The sequence below is a fragment of the Mauremys mutica genome, chromosome 1 (genome assembly GCF_020497125.1).
Source record: "Mauremys mutica isolate MM-2020 ecotype Southern chromosome 1, ASM2049712v1, whole genome shotgun sequence".
In the NCBI taxonomy this organism is placed as follows: domain Eukaryota; kingdom Metazoa; phylum Chordata; order Testudines; family Geoemydidae; genus Mauremys; species Mauremys mutica.
Genome location: NC_059072.1, coordinates 202,605,093 through 202,621,827, shown reverse-complemented (window position 1 = coordinate 202,621,827; position 16,735 = coordinate 202,605,093). Strand labels below are relative to the sequence as shown.

At 45.3% G+C, this 16,735-nt stretch overlaps 1 protein-coding gene across 2 annotated transcripts in view; it reads right to left on the bottom strand.

The window, feature by feature from the left end:
* The window catches only part of TTC3 (tetratricopeptide repeat domain 3), a 150,647-nt gene that overhangs the window by 51,437 nt on the left and 82,475 nt on the right, over positions 1-16,735 (bottom strand). For both annotated transcript variants that reach the window (XM_045002449.1, XM_045002450.1), the window contains exons 19-24: positions 10,315-10,395; positions 9,333-9,445; positions 8,940-9,066; positions 2,383-2,505; positions 2,122-2,223; positions 1,283-1,375 (exon numbers count right to left, since the gene is read on the bottom strand). In XM_045002449.1, the coding sequence (XP_044858384.1) occupies positions 1,283-1,375; positions 2,122-2,223; positions 2,383-2,505; positions 8,940-9,066; positions 9,333-9,445; positions 10,315-10,395 (639 nt within the window). The remainder of the gene's footprint in view (positions 1-1,282; positions 1,376-2,121; positions 2,224-2,382; positions 2,506-8,939; positions 9,067-9,332; positions 9,446-10,314; positions 10,396-16,735) is intronic.

The following is a 16,735-nucleotide window of genomic DNA, read 5'->3' as shown; positions in this document are numbered from 1 at the left end:
ATAGCTTGAATAAAAAAAATAATAATAATAATGCAGCCACCTAGGCTGCTCAAGCCATATAAAGCTGCAAGCTTTGGTTACACAGAAAGACAACTAGTTCACGGGAAAGGTAATTTGGCATAGAAGGTCACAATAGAGAAGAAGCATTCCTTACAATTATTTCCCAGTGTCTCATATGATCATACTCCCAATTCTCCTGTGCTGTAGATTTGAAAGTCAGACAAGAGTTACACTTTTGGGAGATATGGGACTCTCCCAAGCAACAAATATACCTAGAATGGTCATCGCTGACAGGAATAGCCTCCCGACAAGAATGACAGCATTTGAAACCGGGTGAGCCAGACATGTCCAGCCAGGTCAAATAAGCTCCACAGAAAAAAGGAGGAAAAAAGGGAGAGAAAAAAAACAAAATCTCTCACTACTATCTAACTAATCCTATACTAACAACAGCTAATGCTAACTAGAAACACTAAACTAAGAACAACAGTATTCCATGTAGTTGTAGCTGTGTCGTTCATGTAGAACATGCTGAGGTGGACATGCTAGAACTCAGTCTCGGGCTGAGGTGGTAGAGAAGAACTCAGACATTTCACCACTGCAGCTCTATGCACCATCTGTGTGTGACACGAGGTCGTACCAAGTGCACACATGGACAAAAGAGACACTGCTAATAGGAAATCTCCAGTCAAGGGCTCAAGAGATTCATACTTGGAGAACTGGATTTACTTCAACAGGCAGAAATCTTGCTCCTACAATGATCAGTCATTTCAGTACGTCACCAGTCCAAAACAAGCTGGGATACTTAGGTGCAAGGAATCTGAGACAGCATGGATATGTTAAAACTAGTACAGCCAGACCACCTCATACTTATTGTACTATGAAAATTCAATGAAGCTTCCACTAAATTACATTTGTATATCAAGATCTTATAATAAATGTAAGAAGCTTATATTTAAAACATTCCAGTTTATCTGTGGTTTTGTAATAAGGTCAACACAGTAGATTGACTTGCTATCTCACCAAGGGCAAATCACTTTACCCTTTGTCTCTTTTTACCCATTTGTAAAATAGGTACCAAAACCACAACCACACCACCACCTCCCTCAAAGGGGGGTGCTAAAAAAGTTAATTGAGCTATGTAGTGTTGTGATCCCCTAGTGAAATTATGTAACTGCACTGTCAGTAAGTAACACTGTACAAGTCTCCAGTGGATCTTAATTGCAAGATGAGGGTTTGTTTTAAAAAACTGATTCTCATTTCACACTGATGTTTAATTACTTACCTCACATTTCACGAGACCAGAAGAACTGAAGATAACAATTTTTGAAATGAGGCCTTTACAATCAGGAGTGAAGCATGATTCTTGAAGAAAATCCTGTTGGGGAAGATCAGGTATGTAGAAAAAAAACTTCTGTTTTCAATCAAATGGAAAGATGCACTATCTCCGTGCTTTTGTACAGAAATGCTATTGTGTATACTGAACTTGAGCTGACCAAGCTAATTAAGACCATCACTAAAGGCTTAGGCCTCTACTTGCATTTAGCTGAAAGAAGCCAGTCATGGCATAAAATGGCTGGGATCAAAAAAATGAGAGCAGCCGCTCATGGCACATACTCTTTTACTCCCCAAACCAATGATGAAATACTCCCATTTTCTGTCCACAGAATTTGTGCTCTATGGATTGAGAAAAGATACTTCCTGCTGTTAACAGCCTCATTTTCCCATCCCGAACCTGCTGGGATTTCCCAACAGAGGATTATACTGATTGCCACCATTATCTTCTGCCAAGTCTCCCTATGCAAATTGAAACCCTTTTGGTTTTGGAGTATTAGCTGAAGGGGGGGCCATAACAGCAAGGTTTCTAAAGGAATCAAGCATCCATAAAGTAAGAGGTAAATAGAACAGACACATTGAGCCTCTACATAAAGATCACTGTCCTCCATAGACACCTTGATGCCTGCAGGATTTCCCTATGCCTGCAACACAGACTGTATGTTCCCCATAGGACAGGTGAAATGTTAAGGCTCCAGGACTGTACTCATCTTAATAACTTTAACACAGCTACACCCCGGAATACAGTTAATAATCAATACTTAAATAGAAGTTTGACATGGGTCTTACCTTGTCATTTTTATCACTGTAAATTGTAGTTTTCAGCTTTTTCCAACAGCTGATATGAAACTCCACTTTACACTGCTGACAGCAAGTAATCTGTATAAAACCCTAAAATTTGAAGACCATAAGAATTTATGCTTTCAAAGAAAAAAAACGTACCATTCAACAACAACAACAAAAAATTAAGATTTTATGTTTCACATAAAACTTGTATAACTCCAGCAAAAAGTTTAATCTCCAAAACCCTTTAAAAAAAAAAAAGTTTACCTTGAAGTCTGGGTCAGTAAAATAGATTTGAATTTTCGAATGTCCATGGCACTGCTGATAAAAACAAACTGCATCTGGCTCTGGAGGAAACTTGCATTCCTCAATGAAATTTTCCAACATCAACTATAAAACATCAAATAAAATCACAAATAGCGATATCATATTGTCCCAAAGAATAAATTATTTCTCAGTCATAAAAACCAAGTAATGAGATCAAACACCTCTCTACTTGCATTTTTTAAATTTGGATGTTTTTAGGGTGAAACAGACACCACATTTTCAGAGCCAAAAGAGTTTTTTTTTTTTCAAGTATAAACTTTATTTTAAAAACATCCCCCCTTACATAGAATCATAGACTTTAAGGTCAGAAGGGACCATTATGATCATCTAGTCTGACCTGCACAATGCAGGCCACAGAATCTCACCCACCCACTCCTGTATCAAACCAGTGTCTGAGCCACTGAAGTCCTCAAATCATGGTTTAAAGACTTCAAGGTGCAGAGAACCTTCCAGCAAGTGACCCATGCCCCACACTGCAGAGGAAGGCGAAAAACCCCCAGGGCTTCTGCCAATTTGCCCTGGAGGAAAATTCCTTCCCGACCCCAAATATGGTGATCAGCTAAATCCTAAGCATGTGGGTAAGACTCACCAGCCAGACACCCAGGAAAGAATTCTCTGTAGTAACTCAGATCCCACCCCATCTAACATCCCATCACAAGCCATTGGGCATATTTACTGCTAGTAGTCAAAGACGAATTAATTGCCAAAATTAGGCTATACCATTATACCATCCCCTCCATAAACTTATCAAGCTTAGTCTTGAAGCCAGATATGTCTTTTGACCCCACTACTCCCCTTGGAAGCCTGTTCCAGAACTTCACTCCTCTCTCTGATGGTTAGAAACCTTCATCTAATTTCAAGTCTAAACTTCCTGATAGCCAGTTTATATCCATTTGTTCTTGTGTCCACACTGGTACTGAGCTTAAGTAATTCCTCTGCCTCCCTGGTATTTATTCCTCTGATATATTTATAGAGAGCAATCATATCTCCCCATAGCCTTCTTTTGGTTAGGCTAAACAAGCCAAGCTCTTTGAGTCTCCTTTCATATTATAGGTTTTCCATTCCTCGGATCATCCTAGTAGCCCTTCTCTGAACCTGTTCCAGTTTTAATTCATCCTTCTTAAACATGGGAGACCAGAACTGCACACAGTATTCCAGAAGAGATCTCACCAGCGCCTTGTATAACGGTACTAACACCTCCTTATCTCTACTGGAAACACCTCGCCTGATGCATCCCGAGACCGCATTAGCTTTCTTCACAGCCACATCACATTGGCAGCTCATAGTCATCCTGTGATCAACCAATACTCCGAGGTCCTTCTCCTCCTCTGTTACTTCCAACTGATGCCTCCCCAGCTTATAACAATAGTTTTTGTTATTAATCCCTAAATGCATGACCTTGCACTTTTCACTATTAAATTTCATCCTATTACTATTACTCCAGTTTACAAGGTCATCCTGATCTTCCTGTATAATATCCCGGTCCTTCTCTGTGTTGGCAATACATCCCAGCTTTGTGTCATCCGCAAACTTTACTAGCATATTCCCACTTTTTGTTCCAAGGTCAGTAATAAAAAGATTAAATAAGACTGGTCCCAAAACTGATCCCTGAGGAACTCCACTAGTAACCTCCTTCCAGCCTGACAATTCACCTTTCAGTACGACCCGTTGTAGTCTCCTCTTTAACCAGTTCCTTTATCCACCTTTCAATTTTCATACTGATCCCTATCTTTTCCAATTTAGCTAATAATTCCCCATGTGGAATCATATCAAATGCCTTACTGAAATTGAGGTAAATTAGATCCACTGGATTTCCTTTGTCTAAAAAATCTGTTTGTTACCTTCTCAAAGGAGGAGATCAGGCTGGTTTGGCATGATCTACTTTTTTGTAAAGCCATGTTGTATTTTGTCCCAATTACCATTGACCTCAATGTCCTTGACTACTTTTTCCTTCAAATTTTTTTCCACGACCTTGCATACTACAGATGTCAAACTGACAGGCCTGTAGTTGCCCGGATCACATTTTTCCCCTTTCTTAAAGATAGGAACTATGTTAGCAATTCTCCAGTCATACGATACAGCCCCTGAGTTTACAGATTCATTAAAAATTCTTGCTAATGGGCTTGCAATTTCATGTGCCAGTTCCTTTAATATTCTTGGATGAAGATTATCTGGGCCCTCTGATTTCGTCCCATTAAACTGTTCGAGTTTGGCTTCTATCTCAGATGTGGTAATATCTACCTCCATATCCTCATTCCTATTTGTCATCCTACCATTATCCCTAAGCTCCTCATTAGCCTCATTAAAGACTGAGGCAAAGTATTTGTTTAGATATTGGGCCATGCCTAGATTATCCTTAACCTCCCTCTCCATCCTCAGTGTTTAATGGTCCCACTTCTTCTTTCTCTGTTTTCTTATTTATATGGCTATAGAACCTTTTATTATTGGTTTTAATTCCCTTTGCAAGGGAAAACTCTACATGGCTTTTGGCCTTTCTAACTTTATCCTTACATGTTCTGACCTCAATAAGGTAGCTTTCCTTTCTGATCACTCCCATCTTCCATTTCTTGTAGGCTTTCTGCTTTTTCTTAATCACCTCTCTGAGATACTTGCTCATCCAGCTTGGTCTACAACCCCTGCCTATGAATTTTTTCCCCTTTTCTGGGAAGCAGGCTTCTGACAGTTTCTGCAACTTGACTTGAAGTTATTCCAGGCTTCCTCCACCTTTAGATTCCCAAGTTCTTCAGTCCAAACCACTTCCCTAACTAATTTCCTTAATTCTTTAAAGTTAGCCCTTTTGAAATCAAAAACCCTAGTCACCGATCTATTTTTGTTTATCCTTCCATTTAGTTTAAACTGAATTAGCTCAGGATCGCTCAAACCAAGGTTGTCCCCTACAACCATTTCTTCTATGAGGTCCTCACTACTCACCAAACCCAAATCTAAAATGGTATCCCCTCTTGTTGATTCAGCAACTATTTGGTGAAGGAATCCATCAGCTATTGCATCTAGGAAAATCTGAGCCCTATTATTACTAGCACTTGTCCTCCAGTCTATATCTGGGAAGTTAGTCTCCCATGATCACACAATTCCCATTAGTATTTATTTCATTAAAAACATTAAAAAGGTCTCTATCCATAGACAAATCAGATCCCGGTGGTCTATAGCACACCCCAAGCACTATCTCAGGGGAGGCTCTAGTAGCTTTCTTCCCCAATGTGATTTTTGCCCAGACTCTGTCTTATCCATTCCATCCCTTCTTATTTCTTTACAGTCTACCTCATCGTTGATATACAATGCTACTCCACCACCTTTGCCTTTATTTCTGTCCTTTCCTAAACAGTAAATACCCTTCAACACCTGTACTCCAGTCATGACGATTATTTCACCATGTTTCTGTTATCCCTATAATATCTGGTTTCATTTCCTGTACCAGCAGCAAAGAGTCCTGTGGCACCTTATAGACCAACACATGTATTGGAGCATGAGCTTTCGTGGGTGAATACCCACTTCGTCGGATGTTGCAGCCTGGCATAGTCTCCCTTGATATGTTCCACTGAGAATCTACCTGTATCATTCATTCCCACATGAAGGACAATCGCGGATTCTTTCCCGCTCCCGTTAGGATCCTCTTCAGCCTCAGGTCCACAGCCCGTATCTTAGCACCGGGCAGACAGCACACCCTTCTGTTCTCTGGATCAGCTCTGGTTACAGGCCTGTCTGTTCTTCTCAGTAAGGAGTCCCCAATCACATAGACCTGCCTTTTCCTGGTGACGATGCGATTTTCCGGTCCATCCTCTGTTCCCTCTGGCTGCAAGTCCTCTCGATTCCTATTCACCCTTGCAATCCTCTGCAACCCATCTCATATCCTCTTGGGGTTCATATTTGGTGTCATCTCCACTGACTCTTCCCCTTTCCTTATAGGGCTAGCTGCTCTTCTCTTCTTCCTGGCCCTCTCACCTTCAGCAGCTACCTGCTGCGCCCCGTCTTCATTTTCCAACTACGCAAACCTGTTCCTGAGCTCTATTTCTCCTTCACTGGCCCGTCTTTTCCTCTGCCTGGTTCACTTAGTCACATGCTTCCACCGTCCACTTTCCTCACCCAGCAGTCTCCCCTCAGAGTTATTTGGTCCTGCTTCCATCTGCAAGTCTGAGCTTTTCCCTTCAGCCTCATCAGGTCTTTGCGCCATCATCTGCTCGAACCCCCTTCTAAACTAGACCAGAGTTTCCGCCTGTATCTCCAATCCTTGGATCTTTTCTTCCATCAGCTCTATCAGGCGGCACTTCATGCAGACAAAACTCTTTTCAGGTACCCCCTCCATGATTATGTACATGCTGTAGCTTCCATGTCCAGTCATCTTCATTGTGTCTTCCACTGCTCGGGTCACTACAACTGCTGCCTCTGTATCTGTCATAGGTTTCCCACCTAAATCCTGTAAATCTGTGAAACACAAACCAACCCAAAACACTACCACCCACAGCAAAACAAACCCCCAACAAGCACCAAGACATTGCTAGAACACTGCACACTCCCTTCAGTAGCCTGTGTGTTCCTCTGCCTGCCTCTCTTAGTCTTCCCCCAAACTGCCCCTGTAAACTCCCACTCAAACTCCCCTGTTTACAGGCTCCTGTGCCGCTGCAGCTGTCTATGTCACTGCCTGATTGGCTGGCTACCTTTATAGGACCCCTAGTCAGAGAAGCTGCAAAATATTTCAAAAGTTCTTCATACTTCTACAGCTGTCAGTGAGGAATGCATAGCCTTGCTGCATACAGTACTCCTGGAGTAACTCTGCGGCATTGCGCAAGTGTAGAATTAATGTCGTCCCCTCCCCAAAAAAATCATCCCCCCCCAATAGTTGATTCTGAGGGGAGGCAAAAGGAAGCCTTGAGAGGGGTCATGTTAAAATTACACCTTTTGCTCACCAGGGACCAATGGCTCACGGGCTGGAGCAACCAACGGCAGAGAGGGGGCAGAGGCTGCCTTCCCCACAATGCCCTGCTCGAAAGGCCAGGTGAGGAGGCCTGGGATATGGGGGGGATGGACAGAGCAGGGCATATGGGGCTGCTGGGGGGGCCACACAGACTGAGGTTCAAAAGGGCTAGTGGCAGGGGTAGACTGCAGTAAGGGCACAGGAACTAGTGGGATGACAACGTTGAGACAGGGCTGAATGGGAGTAGGGGTGCAAAACCACATGAGGATGGGAGAGGGGAGAGTGCAGGGCCACATGGGGACATGTGCAGATATGCCTGGCTGAATGGGAAGTGGGAGTGCAGGGGCACACGGGCAGATGTGCCTGACTGAATGGAAAAAGCTAGAGGTCAGCCAGGGTCTGCACTGAGGCAGCTCCCCAACTCCCTAAAATCTCCCCTCCCCCCACAAAGCCCGTGTTCCATACTTCTCCCGCCCATACCCAACATCCCTCCAGGTTCGCTTCCAGGCTCCTTCCCAGCAATTACTTCCCTCTCCCTCAGCTCCTCTGTTACCCTTTATTCCCCCAAGACTTTGCACTTCTGAGGGGTGCGGGAAATACGTTTCTGTATTGTAGTTTAAATGAATTATTACGCAGAGTTCTGTATTAATATGCTTAGTAAGGAATCTATTTGTCAAAAAACATTTCCTGAATCTTTTTTGTTACCTGTATTGTTACAAACATACTTGCTGACAGGTATTTTGAAATAATTACCAAAATAATTGAAAATGGCATGATTATATTGTGTTTGACAAATAAAATATGCAGAATTTTAAAATATTGCGCACAGAATTTTTAATTTTTTGGCACAGAATTCCCTCAGGAGTAATACAGCTTGGCCAGACCATCATTTTACATGTTAATAGTTCTATCTCAACTTAAGGATAGTGTTTGTGAATGAAAAAATAGCTTTGTTTCTATTATTTCAATGAGAAAGACAATCTTAAAGCTAACGGTTGAGATTTTCAAAGTTGACGAAGAAACATAACCACTCTACTCCCACTAAAATTACTGGGAATTGTGTTGCTAAACCCCTAGCAAATGATGGCTTTAAAAACTATTAATTATGATTTCTTTACTGATAGTGTCCAATGTATTACAGAAATTTTTCTGCATTACATTTCTAAGTGCTAAGAAACTAACTGATCGACTAACACTTGGACAACATTGGCAGTGTAGTTTCACAATATGCTACCAAAAACGGTACTAAAGCTCAAGGCCCTACCGAGATACCAAGTTTTAGGAACCGAGTACATTCAGAAGGGAGCCCAGCCCATTCAAGCAGTGCTGACTTGGTACTAAGAGAACAGATCCCACTTCTTTACAAAATGGGGCTTGGGGTGAGGATATTTTAATTGGCAAGAAATACAATCGGGGTGAAGATTCTGAGGACCCTTACTTCTCCCTTCTTATGATTGGTGATATCATAAAAATCCAAGATTCATTAGCTGAGTGAAATTGTATTAAATCAGCATCTTCCTATTCATTTAGAAATTCTCTGATTTACGGGGATGATACTTTTATTTACCTGTAATTTCTCAGTCCGAGTCTCTTCAATGACAACAGATGTTGTGGGCCAAGTTAATATTCCAGGTACAATTTTACGATTAATCATTGTCTGTGATTTCATGAACTGATGTATAGCATCTGAAAATCTAAATTTTAAACACATACAAGACAGTGAGGTCACAACTTCTACTGCTATTTCATGCAACTGTCTTACATGGAATGTAATGCTTTGTGCTTGTGAAACTGAAAGCCATCAGAAATTAAAGACTGTATGACGTGCAAGGTAGTGGAGAAAAGGTTAACTATTAAAGACAAGGATATTTGTTACAAATATCTTCATTTATAGAGTAAATCTAAGTTCATTTGTCTCTGCACCAAGCTTAATAAAAATGAAGTTTTACATTATACAAACCTGTTTTGTCTAAGGTATACTTTTCCAATTCCATAATGTGCCAAGCAATTAAATCTCTCCTTGTGATACTGCTCAATTATTTTGTTAAACTGGTCTTCAGCCTTTGCTAAATCCTTCAAAGTAAGTTTAAGATAATCACAAATTAATGAGATAGTTAAGAAACAAAAACAAAAAAACAAATAGCTTTTGGATAACGGTTCTACGCAAAAAAAATGCAGCACTGCCTATATTTTGGTCAACTTTAAGAACGCTGAAGGCGTGTGACTATGCACTCTCTTTTTCTTTATGATTTACATACATAAAAAACAGTTCATTGATCTAGACTAAATCACACATGCATGTTCTGGAAATTAAGCTTCCCTCTCACATGGTCCATTCACTTGATTACTTTAGGAAGACAAGTGTACAATGTTATCATTAGTCTTCTCTCCTGAATAAAATATACATTAAATAACCCAAAATCTCAAGAGACTAGAAGGCTACAAGAACTCTATTTTAAAAGTACTCCAAAATATGGGGGGGGGAGGGGTGTGAAGAGACAACTAAACTAGGCAGAACCTTAATCCTTATCTGCTATTGGGCATTCATGTACCAAAAATATTTAAAACGCTACTAAAAAGTGACTTGTTACAGTAGCTGGGTCTACTCAAGTTACTGACTCTTTAAATACTATTAAAAAAAAAAAAAAGAAGAAAAGGGGGAAAAAATGATGTGCAGGACCGATTTCCCTTTCATTAGTAGACCTGGAGTCCCATTTGAAAACTTATAGGTAATTTTCTTACTTAGTACTTTAATTTCTAGAAGTCCAAATACAAGCTTATCTAGACAGTAAACAACATTACTTTCTAACAGCCGAAACCACCCTTCCTGGAGTTTACCCCGTCATTTCTGTCTGCTCATAAAAGGTGCTGGTGGATAACCTAATGTCTGAACTAGAATTTTAAGATACAGAAGAATCAATTGTAATAGCTTAAAGTCTTACCTCAGGCTGTCCTATTCCAAGGAGAGCAGTGGCATGTCCATAGATGACTACCACATAGTCAATAACAGCAAGATTCAGCTGCTGCAAAAAGAAATCGCATTAACAGTACATGTGAAAAGATTAAGTTAATAACCAGAACACTCTGCCTTGAAGTAGACAATGTTCTCCACAGTAGGCAAAGGAAAAACCACAATTCCCACAATCTTCAGGCAATAACAGATCAGTGTTACAATTTACAGGATCCTCATTTGACCTTTTGTGATGGCTTAAAAGGGTCCTCCTGTTCTTTTACCATCCTCAAACATAGCATGGTGATGTGTTCTGGAACTGCTGCTTTTGGTAAAGTTATACCTGAGCTTACTATACTATGTTCACAGAGAAAATACTCAGCACGGGGAGAACAAGTTCATATATTTACTATTTTAGCTAGATGGCTATACTACATTTCTTAAAGTTTCCCTAAATGAATGGATGTTGCTAGAAACGCCACAGTTTTTCCCTTATTAATAATGCGAGACATGATTTTAGGTCGATAGCCATGCTATGTGCCTGGACAGTTAGGCTAGTGTTTCTCTTGGTGCAGAAGGAAGCCCCTGCCAATACAACAGGATCTGAGATGTTTCATGTTTGTGAGGTGTCCACATGCATATATACATACACACTATATGATATTTACTCATAGGGGAATTCTGCACCAAAAAATTAAAAATTCTGCACACAGCATTTTAAAATTCTGAAAATTTTATTTGTCAAAAAAAACAGTTACTCACCTCTCGTAACTGTTGTTCTTTGAGATGTGTTGCTCATATCCATTCCAGTTAGGTGTGCGCGTGCAACGTGCACTGTCGTTGGAAAGTTTTTTCCCTAGCAGCACCCGTTGGGTCAGCTGTGGAGCTCTCTGGAGAGGCGCCCTCATGGTGCTCAATATATGACCCTATTGACCTGGCGCCTCCTCTGTTCCTTCTTGCCGGTTACTCCGGCAGGGGAAGGCAAGTGGGTTTGGAATGGATAGGAGCAACAGATCTTGAAGAACAAGTTACGAGAAGTGAGCAACTATTTTTAATTCGAGTGCTTACTCGTACCAATTCCAATTCGGTAACTCCCCAGCCTTACCTAGGCAGTGGGCTCAGAGTTAAGGAAATGCTGATTGTAGCGCCGCTCTGCCGAAAATCGTGTCATCTCTGGCGTGCCGTACGATGGCGTAGTGCAAGGTGAAGGTATGCACAGAAGTTACTGCCCTGCAGATTTCTTGGATCGGGACCTGGACCAAGAACACTGCTGACGAGGCCTGGGCCCTCGTGGAGTGCGCCGTAAGAGCTGGGGCCAGTACTTTGGCCAGCTCATAGCACGTGAGGATGTAGGACGTGATCCAGGAGGATATTCTTTGAGATGAGACCAGGAGCCCTTTCATCCGGTCTGCCACCGCTATGAACAATTGGTTCAATTTTCTGAACGGTTTAGTGTGCTCCATGTAGAAAGCTAGTGATCGCCGAACATCGAGGGAGTGCAGCCTCTGCTCCCAGTTACTGGCATAAGGCTTAGGGTAAAAGACAGGCAGGAAAATGTCCTTACTGGTGTGGAAGTGCGACATCACCTTGGGGAGAAAGGCTGGGTGCAGCCTGAGTTGCACCTTATCCTTGTGGAAAACCAAGTACGGTGGGTCAGGGGTCAGGGCCTTTAGCCCCGACACCCCCCTAGCAGAAGTAATGGCGACCAGGTAAGCCACTTTCCATGATAGATACAGTAGGGAGCAAGTTGCCAGTGGTTCAAATGGGGGCCCCATGAGCCTGGAGAGGACGAGGTTAAGGTCCCACACAGGGACAGGATGCCTGATCTGGGGATGTAGGCAGTCCAGACCTTTGAGGAAGCAACCAACCATAGAGTTGGTGAAGATGGATCAACCAGACGCTCCTGGGTGGAAGGCCGAGATAGCAGCGAGGTGTACCCTTATGGAGGACGCCGCCACGCCTTCCTGTTTCAGGTCTAGGAGCTACTCCAAGATGAGGGGTACAGGCATCTAGAAGGGGGGTATACGATGCTGGTCACACCAGCATGAGAATCTCTTTCACTCTGCCAGATACGTGGCTCTAGTGGAGGGCTTCCTGCTGCTGAGGAGGATCTCCCTTATTTGTTCTAGCACAGAAGTTCCATGGAGTTCAGCTATGAAGCTTCCAAGCCATGAGGTGGAGGGACCGCAGGTTGGGGTGATGGAGGCGATCGTGGTCCTGAGTAAGTCGGGGAGATGAGGTAACATGACCGGTACATCCACTGACAGCTCCAGAAGCGTGTTGTACCAGCACTGTCGAGGCCACGCTGCAACTATCATTATTACCTTTGCTTCCTCCCTGCAGACGTTGAGCATAAGAGGGAATGGGGGAAAGGTAGGGCGCAGGCGACCTCTCCAGGGTAGCAGGAATGCCTCCGTGAGTGAGCCTTGGCTGTAACCTTGGAAAGAGCAGAACATTGGACACTTCCTGTTGCATCGGGTGACAAATAGGTCGACCTGGGGAAATCCCTGCCTTTGAAAAATGAGGTGTATGACATCCTGCTGGATGGATCACTTGTGTGTGCAGAAGGACCTGCAGAAGTGGTCCGCCAGCATGTTCTGAACTCCTGGTATAAAGGATGCTTCTAGGTGAATGGAGTGGGCTATGCAGAACGCCCGCAGCCAGAGGGCCTCCTGGCATAGGGGAGAGGAATGGGCTCCACCCTGCTTGTTGATGTAAAACATGGCGTGGTGTTGTCTGTTAGAACTGCTACGCACTGGCCTTGTAGTCAGGCCTGAAAGGCCAGGCAGGCTAGGCGCACTGCCTTTAGCACCTTGATGTTGATATGTAGGAAGAGCTCATCCTGCGACCACAGGCCCTGTGTCTGGAGGTCTCCCACATGCACCCCCATCCCAGAGCCGATGCATCCATGACCAGGGACAAGGAAGGTTGAGGGTTGTGGAAGGGGACTCCTTTGCACACTGCTTGAGGGTTGAGCCACCAGGGGAGGGACATGAGGACCTGCCCTGGCACCGTGACCACTAAATTCAATCTGTTGCGCACTGGGCAGTAGGTCAAGGCGAGCCATGCCTGCAAAGGTCTGAGCTGCAGCCTGGCATGCCAGATCACATAAGTGAAAGCAGCCATGTGGCTGAGGAGACTCAGGCACCCACTTGCTGTTGTGGTTGGGAATTGCTGGAGGCTTTGAATTATGTCTGTGATGGCTCGGAATCAGGTCTCTGGCAGAAGAGCTTGCACCTGAACTGAGTCTAAACACTGCCCCAATGAATTCTATTCTTTGAGTTGGTTCCAAGGTCGACTTCCCAAAGTTGAGGAAGAGACCCAGTCGCTCAAACGTGTACCTGACCAAATGGATTTGGGACTGCACCTGCCCCCTGGTGCAGCCCCTGAACAGCCAGTCATCAAAGCAGGGGTGTACTTGCACCTGCTGTTGACGGAGGAAAGTAGTCACCACCAACATGCACTTGGTGAACACTCAGGGGGCTGCCGAGAGGCCAAATGGTAGGACAGTGAATTGGTAATGCTTATGGTTGACCATGAAGCGTAGGAAGTGCCGGTGCACAGGACGAATCGCTATATGGAAGTCTGTATCCTTCATGTCGAGGGCGGTGTACCAGTCTCTTGGGTCCAAGGAGAGGATAATGGTGCCCAGGGAGACCATGCGGAACTTCAACTTTACCGTGAATTTGTTGAGTCTGAGCAGATCTAGAATGGGTCTGAGACCCTCCTGGGCCTTGGGGATTATGAAATATTGGGAGTAGAATCCCTTGCTCCTTAGCTCCTGAGGAATCTCCTCCTCCACTCCCATGGTGAGGAGTGCCTGCACCTCCTGGATAAGGAGTTGCTCATGAAAGGGGTCCCTAAAGAGTGAGGGTAGGAGCAGAACTGAAGAATATCCCACTTCCTCCATATGGAGGACCCAGCAGTCCAAACTTATTTGGGATCAAGCACAGGAGAAGTGGGACAGACGATTCAAAAAAAGACGGGAAGGATCCGTAATCAAGGTTGCTGTACTGTCCTCGGGTGCCCCTTCAAAAGGCCAGCTTGGAACTAGACAATGGATTAGTCATTCCCTGGCCCAACCCAGAAGGGGGGTTGGAAGGCTTCCTTCTGCCATTCCTGCCCCTTCTCCTGTAGAAGCCCTGCCTCGGCCAAGGAGGGTAGGAGCGCTGCTACTGTTGTTGGGGCTTGAAATGTTTGCATTGGGTTGCTCGGGTGTGCATACCCAAGGATTTCATAGTAGCCCTTGAGTCTTTTAGGCTATGTAGCCGAGAGTCAGTCTGCTCCGTGAAGAGGCCCACCCCATCAAAAGGCAGGTCCTGCATTATCTGTTCAACCTCAGGCAGAAGGCCCGAGGCCTGCAACCACGAGCAACGTCTCATGGCGATACTGGAGGACAAGATGCGTGCCGTCAAGTCCACAGCGTCCAGTGAGGCCTGTAAAGAGGTCCATGCCACCGCCTGTCCCTTCTGCTCGTCAGGGACTTCCCATCTCATCTTGCTGGCCGGACCAGGGTCCTGCTTAGGAACCAGAGTTGGAGTTGGGGTTTTTTTTGGGGGGGAGGAGGGGAACTGCACCTGCTCAGCACCCCAAGGGGTTGGGCAACTGGCAGAAGCCTCCAGCACCAGCAGTTCAGAGGTGGCCGATCAGGAGTCTTTAGACTGGGCGCCTTGCGTTTGGTGGTATGCCCATGGGGTCCAAAATGGCCACTGCACTGGTCCCTGCCACTGCGCAGACCACGGCCCTGCCTCCATCTCAGAGTGTCCATGGCCTGACCAGTGCCAACCCTGCTCTCAGTATCTAGCTCTTGCAGTCCGAGTCCAAAGACCAGGACTGCAATGGCCAGGGCGGTGCTGAGTGGAGCTGATCTTGCGAGCAGTGTCATGCTGGAGAGCGGTGCCACTATGCCAGAGAGCGGTGCCGTGACCTGGAGCTGCATGGGGTCGCTGAGCGGCACCAGTGTGGGACCTGCCGCGCGACGGGGATCGATGTGTGGATCAGCATCGCGAGTGGGAGCACTGGTGTAACCTGGAGCGGTGCTGCAAGTATGAACGGTGCCACAATTGCAAGGACTCTATCAGCAGCGCCGAGGGACGGAGCATCGCTGGTTTGCCTCGAAATGGTGCCACGCAATGCAGTACTGGAGGCTTGGTGCGAAGAGTGGGTGACCTTGTTGCTGTCATGGCGATGAGGTCCCTCGCAGCCTCAAAGACATCCAAGGTGGACGGCAGTTCCACCTCCTTCATGACCTGGGCCGGGGAGTCCAACAGCACCGGACTTGATGGTCCTCCTTGCAGGGCCAAAGTCTATGGTGCCGTCTCTGCAGGCTTCTGTGCTGGGTGCTCCTCTTGTGGACACACCCCATTGGCCCGCTCCAAATGGGTGGACCTCTGGGATGGAGAGCTGCTCCTCCCTTGCTTCCAGTGCTGCTTCTGCCTAGGGGAGTGGGAGCAGTGCTGGGTCAATCCTGCCATTTTCAGCACTAGGAGAAATCGGTGCCACGGGTCTCTGCCAGATTCCTTCCACAGTGCCGCTTCCACCACTGACGCTGGGGCGCTACGCACCGATGAACTCGGCGCCGGGTCTTGCCACGCTGGTGGAAGCTGTGGTCTAAGTGCCACCTCCATAAGGAGCTGCTTGAGGTGAAAGTCTCGCTCCTTTTTGGTTCTGGGGCAAAACCCCTTACAAATCCTACACCAATTGGCTTATTGAGTCTCCCCCAGACACTTTAGACAAGTGTTGTGGGGTGGCCCATTGGCATGGGTTTGCTGCAGGACTTGAGCCCCTGGGACTTGGGCATGTAAGCCCTCCCAAGGAAAAGCAGTCGGGATAGAGGGTAAACCCTCCTAGCCCAATTGCTAGCTACTAACAACTAAGAACTAACTAAAAAGTACAGAGAACAAACACAAAGCTAGGGAAACGTGGTAGAACTTGCTGAGCAAGACACCACAGTTCCAACGACTGTCACTGGTGGTAAGAAGGAACTGAAGAGGCGTCAGCTCAGCAGGGTCATATATTGAGCGCCATAAGGGCAGCACTCGAGGAGGCTCCACAGCCGACCCGACAGGTACTGTTAGGGGGAAAAAACTTTCCAATGACTGTGCACGCAGCGCACGCACACCTAACTGGAACCGATATGAGTAAGCACTCAAAAGAACAACACTACATAATCATGCCAGTTTCAATTATTTTGGTAATTTATTTCAAAATACCTGTCAGCAACTATGGTTTTAAAAACCTCTACGACAACCTGGTTCCTGTTTCTCTGTACCCTCCTGCCCAGAGCCCAGCCATGGGGCCAGACACCCGCACCCTTTCCTCCCAGAGCCCAGCCACATACCCCCAACAGCCCAGACATCTGCACCCCCTCCCATCCAGCTGCAGGTTGCCACTCAGCCCTGACACCCACACCC